The 16,132-nt window shown below is 38.0% G+C and overlaps 1 protein-coding gene and 1 long non-coding RNA gene across 11 annotated transcripts in view; one reads left to right on the top strand and one right to left on the bottom strand.

Moving 5' to 3' along the window:
- The window catches only part of UBR5 (ubiquitin protein ligase E3 component n-recognin 5), a 155,230-nt gene extending 147,834 nt beyond the window's left edge, over window positions 1–7,396 (top strand). For all 7 annotated transcript variants that reach the window (XM_021675740.2, XM_021675739.2, XM_021675742.2 and 4 more), the window contains exons 56-59: window positions 198–311; window positions 2,344–2,488; window positions 4,011–4,096; window positions 6,760–7,396. In XM_021675740.2, coding sequence (XP_021531415.1) covers window positions 198–311; window positions 2,344–2,488; window positions 4,011–4,096; window positions 6,760–6,972 — 558 coding nt within the window. In that variant the 3' untranslated portion in view covers window positions 6,973–7,396. The remainder of the gene's footprint in view (window positions 1–197; window positions 312–2,343; window positions 2,489–4,010; window positions 4,097–6,759) is intronic.
- LOC105719679 (uncharacterized) overlaps window positions 520–16,132 on the bottom strand; it is a 29,267-nt gene continuing 13,654 nt past the window's right edge. The window contains exons 2-5 of one of the 4 annotated variants that reach the window (XR_010345596.1): window positions 9,326–9,486; window positions 8,413–8,535; window positions 5,156–5,261; window positions 520–1,283 (exon numbers count right to left, since the gene is read on the bottom strand). This is a non-coding gene — a long non-coding RNA (uncharacterized LOC105719679). Of the gene's footprint in view, window positions 1,284–3,068; window positions 5,262–8,412; window positions 8,536–9,325; window positions 9,487–16,132 lie in introns of those variants that run through there. The other 3 variants (XR_010345597.1, XR_010345595.1, XR_001108023.3) reach the window with 3 other exon arrangements.

Below are 16,132 nucleotides of genomic sequence, written 5' to 3'. Positions count from 1 at the left end.
GGATCAAGAGTTAGTGAGACAGACTGAGGTAGAAGGGCTTGTACTTTCTTTTGGCCTAAAATGTTTCCATCTCTTAGATTATGGTTAAATAAAGAATTGTCTTTATATTTTAAAATTTTAGGAACTAGTTTTACACTGTTGATATTTTACTGCTTTGACAAAATTGCCTTTAAATAGCACTGGTAAATTTTTCACAGGTTGAACTCATTCCTAATGGTGTAAATATACCCGTCACTCCCCAGAATGTGTATGAGTATGTGCGGAAATACGCAGAACACAGAATGTTGGTAGTTGCAGAACAGCCCTTACATGTAAGTGTTTTCTTTAAAGTGTTGTATGATCTGATGAAGCTATCTGTGTATTAATGTGTGGTAAACTAGCAAAGTGTATTCAGCTTGTTTATAAAAGGCCAAGTTTTTTAAACCAAAATGAATTTATTTACCATGTAAATTACACCTAAATTTAAGAATCCAAACCAAGTACTTTTTGATAATACTACTTGGAATAATACTTTTTGATAATACTACTTGGAATAATACTTTTTGATAATACTACTTGGAAAAACCATGTCATGGTGAGAAAGTAGTTTTGGCAAACAAAAGTGTGGAAAAGGGGCTTGTGGTACCAAAATGACTGTTTTAGGGTCCTGTTTTAGTGGTAGTTAGTGAGACAGACTGAGAGGTACAAAGGCTTTGCTTTTTTGTACTAAAATGTTTCCATCTCTTAGATTCTGGTCAGATAGTCCTTTGTCCTTCTGTGTTAGTGGTAGGACCCTAAAATAATCATTTTGTTACCACAAATACCTTTGTTTCTTTTTTTTTTTTTTCTTTTTTGTTCTTTTTTTTTTTTTTAACCAAAGCTACTATGGGTAACCTGCTAAAAGAACTCACAGGACCCAGAAGCAGTTGTACTTAATAGTTATTGTTTATTGTAGCAAAAGGACCCACAGCAGGAAGAAAAACATTAGGCAGCAGAGGAATCCAGGTGCAGGCTTTCAGAGTTCTCTCTCAAGGAGGGGCATGAGCTATTTCAGAGAATGCACTTCTTCCACCAGTGAGATGTATCGTCATGTATATATTATTTGTGCTTAGGGAAGCCCACTTTGGAGTCAGAGCTCTGTGTTCATTGGAGGCTAGTTCCATGGGCATTTTCTGACTGCACAGCCAGCCATGATTACTGAAATTCCAGAATCCCTGAAGAAAGCATATATTCATCTTGAACTGTATTGTTTGCACAAATAGTCTAGGTAGTCTGATACAGCATGGTTCGTAGCTCCGCCAGCCCTGTCAGTTAGTAATATTAGAACATTCCAAAAAGCAAGTTCTCAGACACTAGCCAATGCCAACCCCAACCCTAAAGTCAGACCCTTCTAAAGAGTAACATCAATCCTACTATGTTAATTTGTTCGCCATCCAGAGTAAAATGTTTTTTTGTTTTTCTTGAAATAAATCTTGCTCTGTCACCAGGCTGGAGTGCAGTGGTGTGATCTTGGCTCACTGCAACCTCCACCTCCTGGGTTCAGTTCTCCTGCCTCAGCCTCCTGAATAGCTGGGGCTACAGGCGCACGCCTCCACACCCAGCCAATTTCTGTGTTTTTAGTAGAGACAGGGTTTCACCATGTTGGTCAGGATAGTCTCTTAACCTCGTGATCTGCCCACCTCGGGCTCCCAAAGTGCTGGGATTACATGTGTGAGCCACTGCGCCCGGCTGGTAAAATGTTTATTTAGATTTATGACTGGTGGTGGTGAGTGTTTCTGATTCTTGTGCTACAATAATTTTGTAGTCTTTGGAGTCATACTGTCAAAGTTCAGATCATGGCTCTACCACCCTCTAGCTGTATGATGTTACCAAATTAAGTTTTTTGTGCCTTGATTCCCTCCTTTTCAAAATGAGGATAAGATTAAATTGAATTAGATAAGATACTCAGAACAATTCCTGACACATGGTAATTTCTCAGTAAGCCTCTAGCTTTTGGGTTTGTGTCTGGGAGATTTATTGTTGTCACTGTATCTTTCCTAAGATGCTGACAGGATAGCACTTTTGACAGATTGAAGCTATTCTTAATGACTAGCCTGTTTGTTATTAACATAATTTTAAAAATTATTTGTTAGCCACTGGTATATAATACTACTTCACTTTTGAACCTATAGCTTTATTCACTATGCCTTTCCTCCCCACTTCCTGTCTCTCTTTTGAATCTTAAAAAATACAGGACTGAATTTTGTTTGCTCTCTGGTTTAAAATGGGAACTAACATTCTTAGAAAAGACTGCTAAAATTAGTTAATTGTGCTTTAATATAAATGTTACATGGAAAATGAAGTATTGTTTCTGAAATTCTCTAGGCAATGAGGAAAGGTCTACTAGATGTGCTTCCAAAAAATTCATTAGAAGATTTAACGGCAGAAGATTTTAGGCTTCTGGTAAATGGCTGCGGTGAAGTCAATGTGCAAATGCTGATCAGTTTTACCTCCTTCAATGATGAATCAGGTAGGACATTTTAAAAAATGTTGAAAGAATGAACTATATAGATAGGTCAGTCAGCATTTTCTGAGTTTCTGCTTCTTAGACCTATTTATAGGGCTTGGGAATTTGGTATTATTTAAGCATTAAAAAAATTTTTTTACATTGTTTTAAAAGATGTTTGAACTAAATAGTATTTTGATGGCTTAGTATTAGGTTATTAACTCTTCTTACTGCTTAATTTTTCTAGGTTTCAAAAAATAGGAATACAAACAAAAATTTTTCGTGGTGAACAACTGTGTAAAAAAGGATTTGTATATACTAATTAAGCAAAAGGAATCCCTGGCCGGGCGCGGTGGCTCACACCTGTAATCCCAGCACTTTGGGAGGCCGAGGTGGGCGGATCACAGGGCAGGAGATTGAGACCATCCTGGCCAACATGGTGAAACCCCATCTCTACTAAAAATATAAAAATTAGCTGGGCATGGTGGTGCGTGCCTTTAGTCCCAGCTACTCGGGAGGCTGAGGCAGGAGAATCACTTGAACCCAGCAGGCAGAGGTTGCAGTGAGCCGAGATCACGTCACTGCACTCCAGCCTGGCAACAGAGTGAGACTCCATCTCACAAAAGAAAAAGGAATACATATGACAACTCCCGGCTTTTCTGATTCATGTTGCTTAAACTCCCTAATGAAAGAATTTGTATGATGATTGCTTTATAGAGCTGGACCCAAATCATACTTCTAAAAACACAGTAGCACACAAACACGTGGAGAATCTAGGAGGAATAAGGAGTGGTAATGATAATTCTCTTGGAAGAAAAACCTTTATCTCCAGTGTTTGGCTGCAGTTCTTTCTTTTGAAAGTCCTATGGTCTAGGAATAGGCTTTTTAGCTGTGACTATACATTAGAAGCTCCAAGAAGTTCTCTGAAAGCATTATACCTATAGTCTAAGATTATTATGTACACAAAGGTACAGTTTTTTTTTTTTCTTTATTTTTCCTATTTTGTAAGCAGCTTTAGCCAAATTATATATTGTAATAGTTTTTGTGTTACTTGTAATACAGTTTTTAATACTAGTAAGAATTTGTCTCATGTACAAACCAAAAATTTAGGAAGGAAAACAAAGTATCCAAAGAAACTGCCTAAGGTCTTGCCACTCCAAGTGTGATCCTCAGATCAGCAGCATGGGCATCATCTGAAATCATTTTAGATATGCAGAATCTCTGGTCTCCCCTCTCTGCATTCCCTACCCAGTGAATGAATGAGAATCTTCATTTCTTGAGGTCCTAAGAATAATGACATACAGATAAGATTAAAGTCATGTGAATATCAATTTTGAGGCAGGTGGTTTGTCTTGTTTTGGTCATATTGAGTCAGGATTGACTAATGAACTACAGAGGTTTTACATTATGCAAATACTGTTAATTTCCTTTATTAGGAATTAGACCCCCCCAGTTTTAATGTTTTAATCTTGTATCCTATAAGATTAATAATATTTTATAGATAATAACTGATACAGTATATTTTATTTACATTTTTCATTCTTAGGAGAAAATGCTGAGAAACTTCTTCAGTTCAAGCGTTGGTTCTGGTCAATAGTAGAGAAGATGAGCATGACAGAACGACAAGATCTTGTAAGTTCACGAGATTTGTAGAAGGAAATATAAAACTTAAAAATACCATGTATGATGGCCTTTTGTTATGGTTGGTCATTTTAATTTTGGGTAGAGCAATTTTAGAAGGTCACAAATAAGGAAGTTCTTGTTTTTCTACTCTATAACAATATCTGAAGTATTACTAAATCTCTAAGCAGTGAAGTACATTTAGCTGTTAATATGCTATCTAGTCCCAGAAGATACCAGTTTATTGTTGCAACATGGCTTTTTATCTTTCTTGATTGTACTGCTTACATATGTTTCTCCCTGTATACATCCTTAATCCTTTTGACTAATCTTGATTGTTCTCTGCATACTAAGAGGAGAGTAGCTTGTGATATGTGGGTATTAAGTCTTTCAAAATGTTATTAGTAAAGAGTCCCAGCTAACTTAGAATTATAGATAACAGTAGCTTTGATCTTAGTGGAAAGTCTACCGAGTCAGTGGAACTTATGTCCACCCTCAAGTAAAACCATAACCAAATCATCCTTGCCATTAATCTTGAAAGGCATTATGCTGCAGACTTTCTTGTGGAAATTTGAAGGACGTTCCTTATCAAGAAAACCCTGGAGGATCCTTTTATACTCTTACTCTTCATGGTTCCTGGAACATTTCCCTGTCTGACCAGCCTTAGTTCTAAACTAGACCACTCATGGAAAAAAATGATCAGATTTCTAGATACATCCTTCATTTTATTTGAATAAGGGGAAATCGTTACTTGTGCAGGAAAGAACAAAACTTGCAGATTCCCAGTTACCTTCATTTAGGGAGGAGCTTATTTTGGGGGTGGAGGGGCACGCATGCTTTTAGCACTCCTGAATCTTTACATGGCTGTGAGAGAGCCTTCTCATATTTCTCTGCTATGGCAAGACAGGTTTGTTCAGCAGTTGTAGCTGCCACCTAGTTCATTTCTCAGCTTTTAGCTACCCTGGTAATTTTGACTTAGGTTGTTCCCCAGGTGAGTTTGATATAATTGGTCAGTATTTGACTTCCCCAGTCTTGTGGCTATTGAAGTTCCCACTAGTACCAATACCATACCTGTCCCTGTTGGTTTCAGGATCATCTTAATAGCTTAAAAGTTCCACCACCTTTAGTCTTTAGATTCAGGGCACCGTGTTTCCTTAAGACAAGGCCCATATCAAGTCTGTAAGAACCACCAAAAACAGAAATAGAAATGATTGGCTGTCCGGTATAACTTCTAAGTTATCTGTTTTATTCTATTCCCTAGTTTTAATTTTCTGCTGTTTTTAAACCCGTATTTCCTCAGTCCCGTCAGCCAACTTAAATCTCATGGCAGTTTCTGCCTTCTACTGAAAGAAAAATTTGTTAGTCACTCAATCTTAGAAAAAAGAAAATCTCCTATAAAGAAAGACTTCACAATTTCTTGCCAACACCTTTAATTTGTGAGTCTTAAACTCTTTTTGAAAATCTATGTTTAGGGTATAAGTAGTATATCATGGTATTATCTTGCTCCCCCTTACCCTTCTCTTTTGGGAAATTCTTCACGTATTGTTGGTTTTATCCTGTTCCATCTAGAGGACTTAAGTATGGGGTTTCTGAAACAGCTCTCCCGTGAATTAATCCTGCAAAGTTTATTTCCCTCCTGGAGCGTATCTTCTTCCATCTTCTTGGAGATCCAGCAGTGAGGTCATCTACCCTGGTTAACCACATTCATCCTTGGAGAAACACTTTACATTAAGCTTGTTTCTTATCTATGAAATGAGTGGTTTGCATCAGCTTCATCTCTAGAGTACCTCTTTTGTATTTCTTTTCAGATTTTATAGATCCTGATACTTTTCTTTTTCTGTCCCTTTATATAGAATTCTAGATGAGCTTTCCCATACGAGGTTTCCTAGTTATTCTAGGAAATTGGATATACTTCACTGTTAAGTTGTGCATTATAAAGGGATTAGATTTAAAAAAAAGATACAGACACTGAGGAATGATTCGTATATATGAACGGATGGATTGATGAGGAATGTTTCATGTTGAGCAAAATATTTCAGGGAGACATATCCTTGGTTATATTTAAGTTAAAAAGTATAAGTTATTAATAACATTTACTGAGCATCATTTAAACTGTATTGCACCAAGTTTTATTACAGATAAAACTTAGTGTTTATATGGCTTATTCCATGAATTCTGATGCATAGATGTTCCCCAATAATAACTATTATAAAGTGATTCTGTATCACAACATAGCAGTAAATATTTGCTTGCTTTATTATTTGCTCCTTAATGTAAAATAACTTTTTAAGATAACCTGTGTGAACTTTTGTTGGGCAGCCTTGTGCCTTTTTTCCACTAATAGACACTTTATGGAATTCAGCTTCCAGAAAGGCTCTTAGAAACCATTTAGTCCCACAGCCTCATGTTACAGGTGAAAATCCTGAGGCTCTGAGATAGTAGAGGGGAAAAAAATGACTTTCTAACTCTAGACTTACTCCCTTGAGGAGAAAAGTAAAAAAAAAAAAACAAAAAACAAACAAACAAAAAAAACTGTGTTGAGGTATGAATCATCCCTTTCCATTTATAACTCAGTTTAAAATAATATCTCCTTTTAGGTTTTAACATAATAATAGGGCTCTGTATATATCGTCAGAGTTAAAAGTTAAATATTAACCTGTTAAATTCCTGTTTAGGTTTACTTTTGGACATCAAGCCCATCATTGCCAGCCAGTGAAGAAGGATTTCAGCCTATGCCCTCAATCACAATAAGACCACCAGATGACCAACATCTTCCTACTGCAAATACTTGCATTTCTCGACTTTATGTCCCACTTTATTCCTCTAAACAGATTCTCAAACAGAAATTGTTACTCGCCATTAAGACCAAGAATTTTGGTTTTGTGTAGAGTATAAAAAGTGTGTATTGCTGTGTAATATTACTAGCTAATTTTGTAGATTTTTTTCCATTTGTCTATAAAAGTTTATGGAAGTTAATGCTGTCATAGCCCCCGTCCTCCCGGTGGTACCTTAAAGAGATAAAATGCAAACATTCCTTGCTGAGTTTATAGCTTAAAGGCCTGAGGAGCACTAGCAACATTTGGCTATATTGGTTTGCTAGTCAACAACTTCTGGGTCTAACCCCAGCCAAAGATGACAGCAGAACAACATAATTTACACTGTGATTTATCTTTTTGCTGAGGGGGGAAAAATGTAAATGTTCTGAAAATTCACTGCTGCCTTTGTGGAAAGTGTTTCGGCAAAGGTTCTTGTATAGAGGGAATAGGGAATTTCAAAATAAAAAATTAAGTATGTTCTGTGTTTTCATTTTAACTTTTTTTATGGTGTTTAATTTGTGGTTGGCTGCAATTGTGTATCCTGTATATGGAACTTGTAAAAAAGTTCTCGACATTCAGATCTTAAGAGATGAAATCACTTTTACCTATAAAAACCACTTTTATTGCGGTTTATTTTGACTGCATTGAGCTCTAGGATATTAAATGATATCACTAATATTTTGCATGTAATTTGCTCATTTGAGTGAGGGCACTTTTTTTTGTACATATGATGGGGCCAATGCACAATACTTTATCACAATCAATCTTTTCTTTGTATCCCTTTTTCAATGAGCAGTCAGTCAAGGGGTTACTGCACTTCAGTTCTAACTAGACATTTGTACTAAGGTATTTCAGTTATGTAAACTCAGCCTGGGCACTTTCTGATAACTGTAAAATGTTTTATAAGATTATGATTATTGAAGATACATTTTGGAAAATTTTAAATGTTCGTGAGCAGCTTAACTACTTTTGTATCTAGCCTTTTTTAAGTATCTTGTTACATTTACTTTTTTAAATAAATAAATTACAAAAGTAATGTCAAGTAATATTGAAGAAACAGTTTTTATTTATGTAGTTGTACATTTTTAAACTATGGGCAATACAATGACATGGTTATATGCATAAAAATTTTTGATTTAAAGAACTGGAAGTTTATATACACCTGGACTATAAGAAAAAGAAGAAAATCAGTCCACATTTTACAGTTAGCAGAGAATCCTGAATGGCACTGGCCTGGCCACCTTTTCTTTTTACAAATGGGGGAAGTGAAGTGTGACCCCTACTTGGCATAGGAAGTTAACTTACTTACACTTAACAACTGACAGGTTCTTTTTTTGATGACCCATTAATTATGTAGTCTAGGATTAATATCCCAAAATTACTGTGGTTTAAGTAGCTTTATTCAGTGGCATAACAACACTGTTTTCTTTACTAAGTCTTCAATGAAGGGACTTAAAACAGTCACTTTATATGTTAAAAATGAGGAGAGCAATTCTCTGGAATCTCTCTTACCTTTCAGTTCCTTTGTAGGACTTCTGGCCTTGAGGATAGTCTTCATGTTCAAAGGCACTATGATTTTATTATATAGCTTTCTTCAGAAGACTGAACCACATGATATTCTCAGCCCTGTTAACACTAAAAATATTTAAAATTTAATGATAGTAGTGACTCATTGTATTACTTAAAACTTATATAACACGCTGTATTAGATCTGTGTGTAAATTAGCCAAAGGTTATTTCACAAAGCGAGACATTGGATTTTATGTCTAAATGCTATTTCTGAATAAATGAAATAGTAATTAGATCAAGAGCTGATTAGCATCAATGTGTTTGAAAGATATACAATTTATCTATCACTTTAACCTTTGTATGCACATAATGGGATTGATAAAATATTAAATGAGAACAAACTAGATATGATTAGGACATTTGAAACCCTAATTGTGAATTTATTTTTAATAGTTACTGAAATAATGAAAATATTTAAAATAATGCACATGTCTTAAGTCTTCCTAAATCAAGATTTTGGTTTAAAAAAACTTTAGTAATATTAAAAGATTTTTTTTTAAGTAATCATAAAACGGTTCTAAATGTAAAATAAAGACATGTAAAATAAAGTTCTCTTTTGGTCTTGTTTAGTGTTTAAACCTAACAATTGAATACAAATTTAGGAAGAGAAGACCAAGAATGAACTTTACTGAATGTTTTCAGAGTTTGCTGCTACCATTTTTTTCACCTAAATCATCTGAATACGAGACTGTACAGTATAATGGATAACTGGGGCAGACGTGGGAGGGTATTTTAAAAGAATGATTTGACTATTTAGTAGCTGCCCTCAAACAACATCCCTCCCATAAAGATAATATTTTTATATGTTAAAGGTAGTCATCAATTCCTATGTTTAAACTCAAATTGAGACACTCACCTTGAGGCAGTAGTTCCCATGCTTCTGTATGCTGTAAGATTCAGTTGTAGAGTTTGTTAGTGCAGTTTCTTAAGCATTCCTCATCATCTTGCTCCCTTTCTGCTTCAGTCTGGTAGAGGCCACAAATCTTCATTCAGATCATCCCAGGTGATTCTGAAACACTGCTCAAAGAACATTCCTTTTTATTTACAAATATAAATGCCCTGTTGAAAGCTCCTGAGAGCCAAACCTTTCCTACTTACAACCTATGAAAAAGTACATCTATTGATAAACTAGTCCTAAATTGGATTCTTCCTCCTGATGAGGGGCTGGTTGGAAGTGCCTTCAATAGTGAATGAAAATATTTTTACTTTTTACATCAATCTATATAAGTAGGCATGAACATAGATTCAAAACCATTTGATAACCACAGAAGTGATATCTGTATGAAAAACAATAAAAATGTATTTAAAACGTGGCTTTTAAATTTACCTCAAGGTATCTTGGATTAAGCAAAATATCTTCTTACCTCTTAAAATTCAAAAAACACTTGACTGAAAATGAAGTTCCTCTAAAATACTATTATTATAGTACTTACTATGTGCCATACTTTTTTTTTGAGAAAGAGTCTCACTCTGTCACCCAGGCTGGGGAGTGCAGTGGTGCGATCTTGGCTCACTGCAACCTCTGCCTTCTGGGTTCAAGCAATTCTGCCTCAGCCTCTGGAGTAGCTGGAACTACAGGTGCATGCCACCATGCCTGGCTAATTTTTTGTGTTTTTAGTAGAGACAGGGTTTCACCATGTTAGCCCAGGATAACCAGGATGGTCTCAATCTCCCAACCTCGTGATCCACCCGCCTTGGCCTCCCAAAGTGCTGGGATTACAAGCGTGAGCCACTGTGCCTGGCCACAGTTTGTTGAGTGTTCCACATGTATTATCTCATTTGACCCCATGAGAAAGAGACTATTAATGATCCTCAAGAGAAATGGAGTCACAGGTTAAACAACTTGCGCAAAGTTACACATCTAGTTAGTGCTCAAGTGATTTACACCTCTAGGCATTCTGGAGCCTCTATATACTACACGTAGCGCTATACTATTCTGTGAAAGGTATGATTATAAGTGAGTTGGTCATAGAATAATCAAATATTCCAATGAAAGTCCTGGCTGCATTATGAAAAGGCAATAATTCATCTATTTTTGCTAATTATTTCTAAAAAAACATTTTTGTCCTGCATAATTTTCCTCAAGGATAACAGTTTGAACTCTGAAGACCTGTCTGAAATCAACCATGGTACTTAAAATGAAAAGCCTAACTTTTTAAGTTTTCTCATAAGGTATAAAGAGCTGCTTGCTCCAAAAGAGCAGATAGATGTTTCATGGGTAAAGTAAAATAACTCAATTTCCTGAATCTTTTTCAGACGCTATTTCTGGCAGCTAAACTTTAAATCAATAGTTTCCACTGCTATAGGCTGACTTTGATACAAGTAGGATCTCCAGGAAAAAGACTACCAGGCCATGTATTTGTACCTGAAATGCTGTCTTCAATGGGGAAGATGAAATTTGACTATTTATGATGTTTAAATGCATTGTCATTCTCTGGCAAGCTTATAGCATGGTTCTGGTTAGATGTGTTTTGAGTTAGCCTTAAGAAAGTTATCTGTAAACGAAGTGCCTCAGCCTCCCAGGTAGCCAACTACATTTTTACATGCTCAGTTTTGTCTAATGAAATCACAGGCATTGTTACCACCTATAGAAATGGAAGGCTTATGTGATGATCACTTTTAATATATTTACTCTTTAGTAACTTTATGGAACAAATATCTAAATTTGTGTTTTCTTAAAAATTCTGCCCACATAAAAACAGTCATAGTGATCCTCAGCTATTAAAACTGTTGGGGTATGGAGGAGTGAGCGAAAATAAAATAATCATAATACCCTCAAAATATAGGCACTCAAGTCCAAGTACAGTGATTAAAAGGAGAGAGTTTGATTCCTGGAGGTTTTGATCATCAGGTTTCTGCTTTAACACAGACCAGAGTAGCAAAATTAAGACTAAGGAAGCTAGAAAACATTCAAAAAGCACAACATAAGCCATTTAATATAGAAACATTTGGTTAGCACCAGGTCTAGAAGTCTGAATACTGCAACGTGCCTCCTACGTGACATGCCAGCATCCTTACCCAATTCAAAAAAACAGTACTCAAGGCTAACATTTACTTGAGGTCAGGATAGGTACCCACTAAAAACTGTTCTATATACTCTGGAATAAAGTGGAGAAGCACGCATTTAAAAAGATATGTCTGATGTTGAAAAAGTTTAAGATGTTAAATTCCATAACCTGAAATACAGGACCTTGAACAAAGCACTCTTGTTTTGTTTTTCCAGACACAGATGGAGTTTCGCTGTCATCCAGGCTGGAGTGCAGTGGCGCAATCTTGGCTCACTGCAACCTCCGCCTCCGGGTTCAAACAATTCTCCTGCCTCAGCCTCCCGAGTAGCTGGGACTACAGGCGCCTGCCACCATGTCCAGCTAATTTTTGTGTTTTTAGTAGAGACAGGTGACCTTGTGATCTGCCTCGGCCTCCCAAAGTGCTGGGATTACAGGCGTGAGCTACTGTGCCTGGCCCTCACTCATATTTTTTTAATGCAAGAATTTAATTCTAAAAGATGCCAAATATCTGGAACCACTATATTACCTATAATAAATGAGGTAGTAAACCACTATATAGAAAAGCTATGGTCCTTGACTTGGATGAGAAGTAATGTAAGTTTTCTTGATCACATGAACTTCTTGGAAGCGCTGCAACATATTCTCTTATTTTTAAAATAAAACTTAAGCAGATCTTGGGACACCCGTTTAAGGGAGGCAGAAAGTTGCCAATATTAAGGTACAGCAACTAAAGTATTTAAGTGATCTAAGAAAGTGAAAAAGGACTAAGGTTTTTGTGCAATTTTTTGTCATTCTGTACTTTCTCCTACTGCTAATGCCCTAAACCAATAGAAGTTGATTGCAGTAACAAGAGGACCGCTGCCTGCCCTCCTACAGCTATGACTTTACCCTGAATGCTTCACAGATATTCCAACTCTCACCACCCTTGGTCCATCCATGTACTATCTGAAACTATTTTACGTGCTCATCATCTGACTTCTAGTGACCCTCCACGATAACAGAGGCTATCAGAAACTCTATCCTTGTTCACTTCTCTCAAGCCCAGTGTGTACAACAGTGCCTCATGAAAACTCATTTATGAATCAGTAAGTTATCTAGTTACCATGTCAGAAACATGGAATCATTCAATTCCCTCTTTACCCCTACATTCTTATTCACCACCAAGCCCTATAGTTAAATACTGAACTCTTGAATTCATTTACTTCTCTCCACATCCACTGTCATGACCTAACTTTGTCACCACCTTTTACCTAGATTGTATCAACAGCTTACAAACTGGTTTCTGTTTATTGTTTTGCTCTTTTAATATGTAGAGGCACAACAATTTCTAAAATGCATATTAACCATTTTACTCACCTTTTTAAAATACAAGATTAAGTTCAAATTCAACAAGGCCCTTCATGATTGGAATCCTGCTTTACCGCTTTATCTTTACCTGCTACCTTGTTATACTGAAAGACTTGCAGTCCCTTGGTGGGTTATGACCTCTGTCACCTTGAAGCCTGTATAAATACTGCTCCCTCTGACCTTACTGCCCACTCTCTATGACCCCTCTTGGAATGATTAGTTCCTATTAATAATTCAGAATCCGGTTTGTCCACCTCTTTGAGGTGCTCTCCTTGACCTGCCCTCCACCTTGACAAAACTGTTTTACTCTTTCTTTGTACTCCCTCTGAACAATGTATCTGCTTGATTTCCCCTTCTCCTCTTAAGTGTAAAAACGGTCTCAATTACCTTTTCCTCTCCAGTGCCCAGTAGAATGTTAAATTTATTGAAGGATCAAATGACCAACTTCAACACAATTTAGGAACATACTGTTGTAACCTGTTGATTTTATCTCACCTGGAACTCTGCACCTTTGAAATGTTGTCTTATTATCCAACTCTATGACCCAAAACTACTGTCCTTCCAGTGCTCACACTTATAATGGGTAAAAGAAAGTTGTCTCCCTTCTTCTGCATTTAGCCTATACATATTAGCAACTTATTCTGAAATAGTTAAGTGGGAAATGTTCTTTGTACTGCACTTGAAATATTTTTTAAAAATCTGTATTGCTTGCTGATTCTTTTGCAAAAACTGCTTTACTTATTATTCATTTGAAGGGTTGCTAAGTATGGCTTTCAGGTTGTCAGAGCTGGATCAGATCTATGGCCAAGCCAATCACTTCTGGACCACATTACTAGAAACCCTCAGTTGGATCCCATGAGAATCATGATCTTGACATGCCCAAAACAACTCACTGTTTTCCTACTAAGTAAGACTTCATTGGCAAAAGGCACTGCTAACTGCCTAGTCTCTGGATTAGAAGCTTGTCATCCTAGACTCCTCTCTCTACCCTATACTCCATATCCAACGACTGATCAAGTCATCTTGAGTACATTTACTTAACTCACATGCATGCATTCTTCTTGCATTTTCCACTACCACTGCCTTACTTCAAGCTTGCTTTATCCTGCACTTGGCCTATTCCAATTAGCTCTAAACTAATCTACCTCCAACATTTTCGCCTTCCTTCACACTGGAGTCCTTCCTGAATTATAAATGAATGACTCATTAAATATAGACCTGTTTAGCTGTTTTCTTTTTTTTTTTTTTTTTCATTATTTTTCCCATTGTTTAGCCGTTTTCAAACTAGGGTTCAGGATCTACCAACTTTTCACAAGCATCTTATTTTGATTCTTTATATACATGCAGCATCTTGAATTACCTGGTTGACCATTTATGATGGCACTGATGTCAAGCAATAGAAAAAAACAGAGTGGAATATGTAAATGACACATTTGTTCCTTATGAAAGGCAACTGATAAAAAGAGTTGTAGAAAAAATTATCTATCCCATGGCTAGAATACAAAAGAACATGCTTCATTAATGGTCACTGTAAAATTCACACTCATGCAATATAGTTTCAGCAAAACAACATTATCATCCATTGCTTTTGGTTGTAAATTGGAATTTTACCATTTCTATACTCTTGTTTGTATTTAATTTATTAATCTACTTTTGATTGTGTAAAGCTCCAAGAATAAGGAGTTTATTACTGGTCTTAGGTTTGTACATACTTAAGTAACAATACAGTGGCTGTGAAAGTTTTTTTTATTTAAAAGCCATGGTGGCTGTAAGGCTGGTCGCCTTCCTGGGAGCTCGGACATGCCCACCCCCTTCCCCATCTAGAAACCACGTCACCACTCCACTCCCACTTCTGCACTCGGCACGCAAATCTGTAGCTCTGCACTCAGCACCTAGTGTGCCGTTAAACTCCCCCATGCCCACTTCTGCACTCAGCACACAAATCTGCACTCAACACTAGCCTCTGCACTCAGCACCTAGCCAACTGTTGAAAAACCCTGCCAAAATTTAAAAGAAGCCCTGCCAGAACCTGCCCAATATCATTGTGCCCCGTCCAGGTCCCACTCCCCCTGGGCGGCCCGCTTACTGGAAATCCTGCCTACCTGCCAATGGTAGCTTGCCCCCGCCCACGTCCTGCTTCCCCACAACCAATCAGAACACCTCCACTCCCTATAAAACCCCACGCCCAAGAGGAGTCAAGTGCGACTTCTCCGGCCCCTCCTGTCGGACTGCAGAACCTCGCCCAGGAGCTGATTAAATTTCTTTATTTCAATAACTGGCCTCAGTTGCCTCATTCGAACCTTGCTTGCTTCATTTAAACCTTACAAGTGGTGCCAAAACATGGGAGGAGTTGTAAGACCCCTGCTGGAGGGAACTGACTCCTCCACCCAAAACCGGACCAGGAAGTTGCTCCGCCACAAGGTAAAACTTCTGCTGCCCATAGCCTCTCCTGCCACCTGCTCCGAGGACTCCCTGTCTGTAATTGCTGCCGTGTCAGGGACTCCTTTCCGCCGTGGGTCCGGGACCCCGGCTTTCTGCCGAGGGCCCCGGCTCTGTTCCAAGGACCTAAGCATGAGGAGACAACCCTACACTCTTTTCTTCTCCCCATAAGGGGTATCTCAGGGTCAGGAATCTGAGGGAGATGTCCCCACCTTCCTGAACCCTCCAGCTTCAGGTTGGAAGTTCCAGGAGCTTCCCGTTAGCCTCCGGTGCTCAGTGGCGTGACACTGAGTCGCCCTTCCGATCATCTCCGCCGCGGCGGCCGAGGCTTGGGTAGTCAGATATCCCGTTTGTCAACCCAGGCCCTGCCCGAGAGCGGATAAGTAAGCAGCAAATTCAGATTCGGCTGTATTCTCAGCTCCTGTTTCTGCTCCTGTCTCCTAACTCTCTCTCTCTCTCTCAAGATGGCGGCCGTTTCCTGCTCCTAACTCTCTCTCTCCCTCTCTCAAGATGGTGGCCGTTTCCTGCTCCTAACTCTCTCTCTCTCCCTCTTTCAAAATAGCGGCTGTTTCCTGCTTAATGGAGTAACTGTACTTTCAGTTTCTTTTCCTACCCACAGCACGAGTGAGTGAATGAGTTTGTTTATGTGTAGTCCCACAGCCTAACAGCTACGGGCCTTGTGTGGGCCTCAACCCACGGTTCCACGGGGACGTCATAAGGCATAATGGTGATTCACCTCTGGACTGAAAGTTCTGAGGTAACCAGGCCTGGGGGTTATACGGGTACACCTTAGCCAAGACGCCCTGAAACATCCCTTTGGGGATGTGGCCGGGAAGGCATCAGACTGGTCTCTCATCTGGGGGGCACCC

This window comes from Aotus nancymaae, unplaced genomic scaffold (assembly GCF_030222135.1).
Source record: "Aotus nancymaae isolate 86718 unplaced genomic scaffold, 86718_ANA_hifiasm-v0.15.2.pri h1tg000036l, whole genome shotgun sequence".
Taxonomy (NCBI): Eukaryota; Metazoa; Chordata; class Mammalia; order Primates; family Aotidae; genus Aotus; species Aotus nancymaae.
The sequence above is the reverse complement of the archived record's forward strand: the minus strand, read 5'-3'. Positions and strand labels throughout refer to the sequence as shown.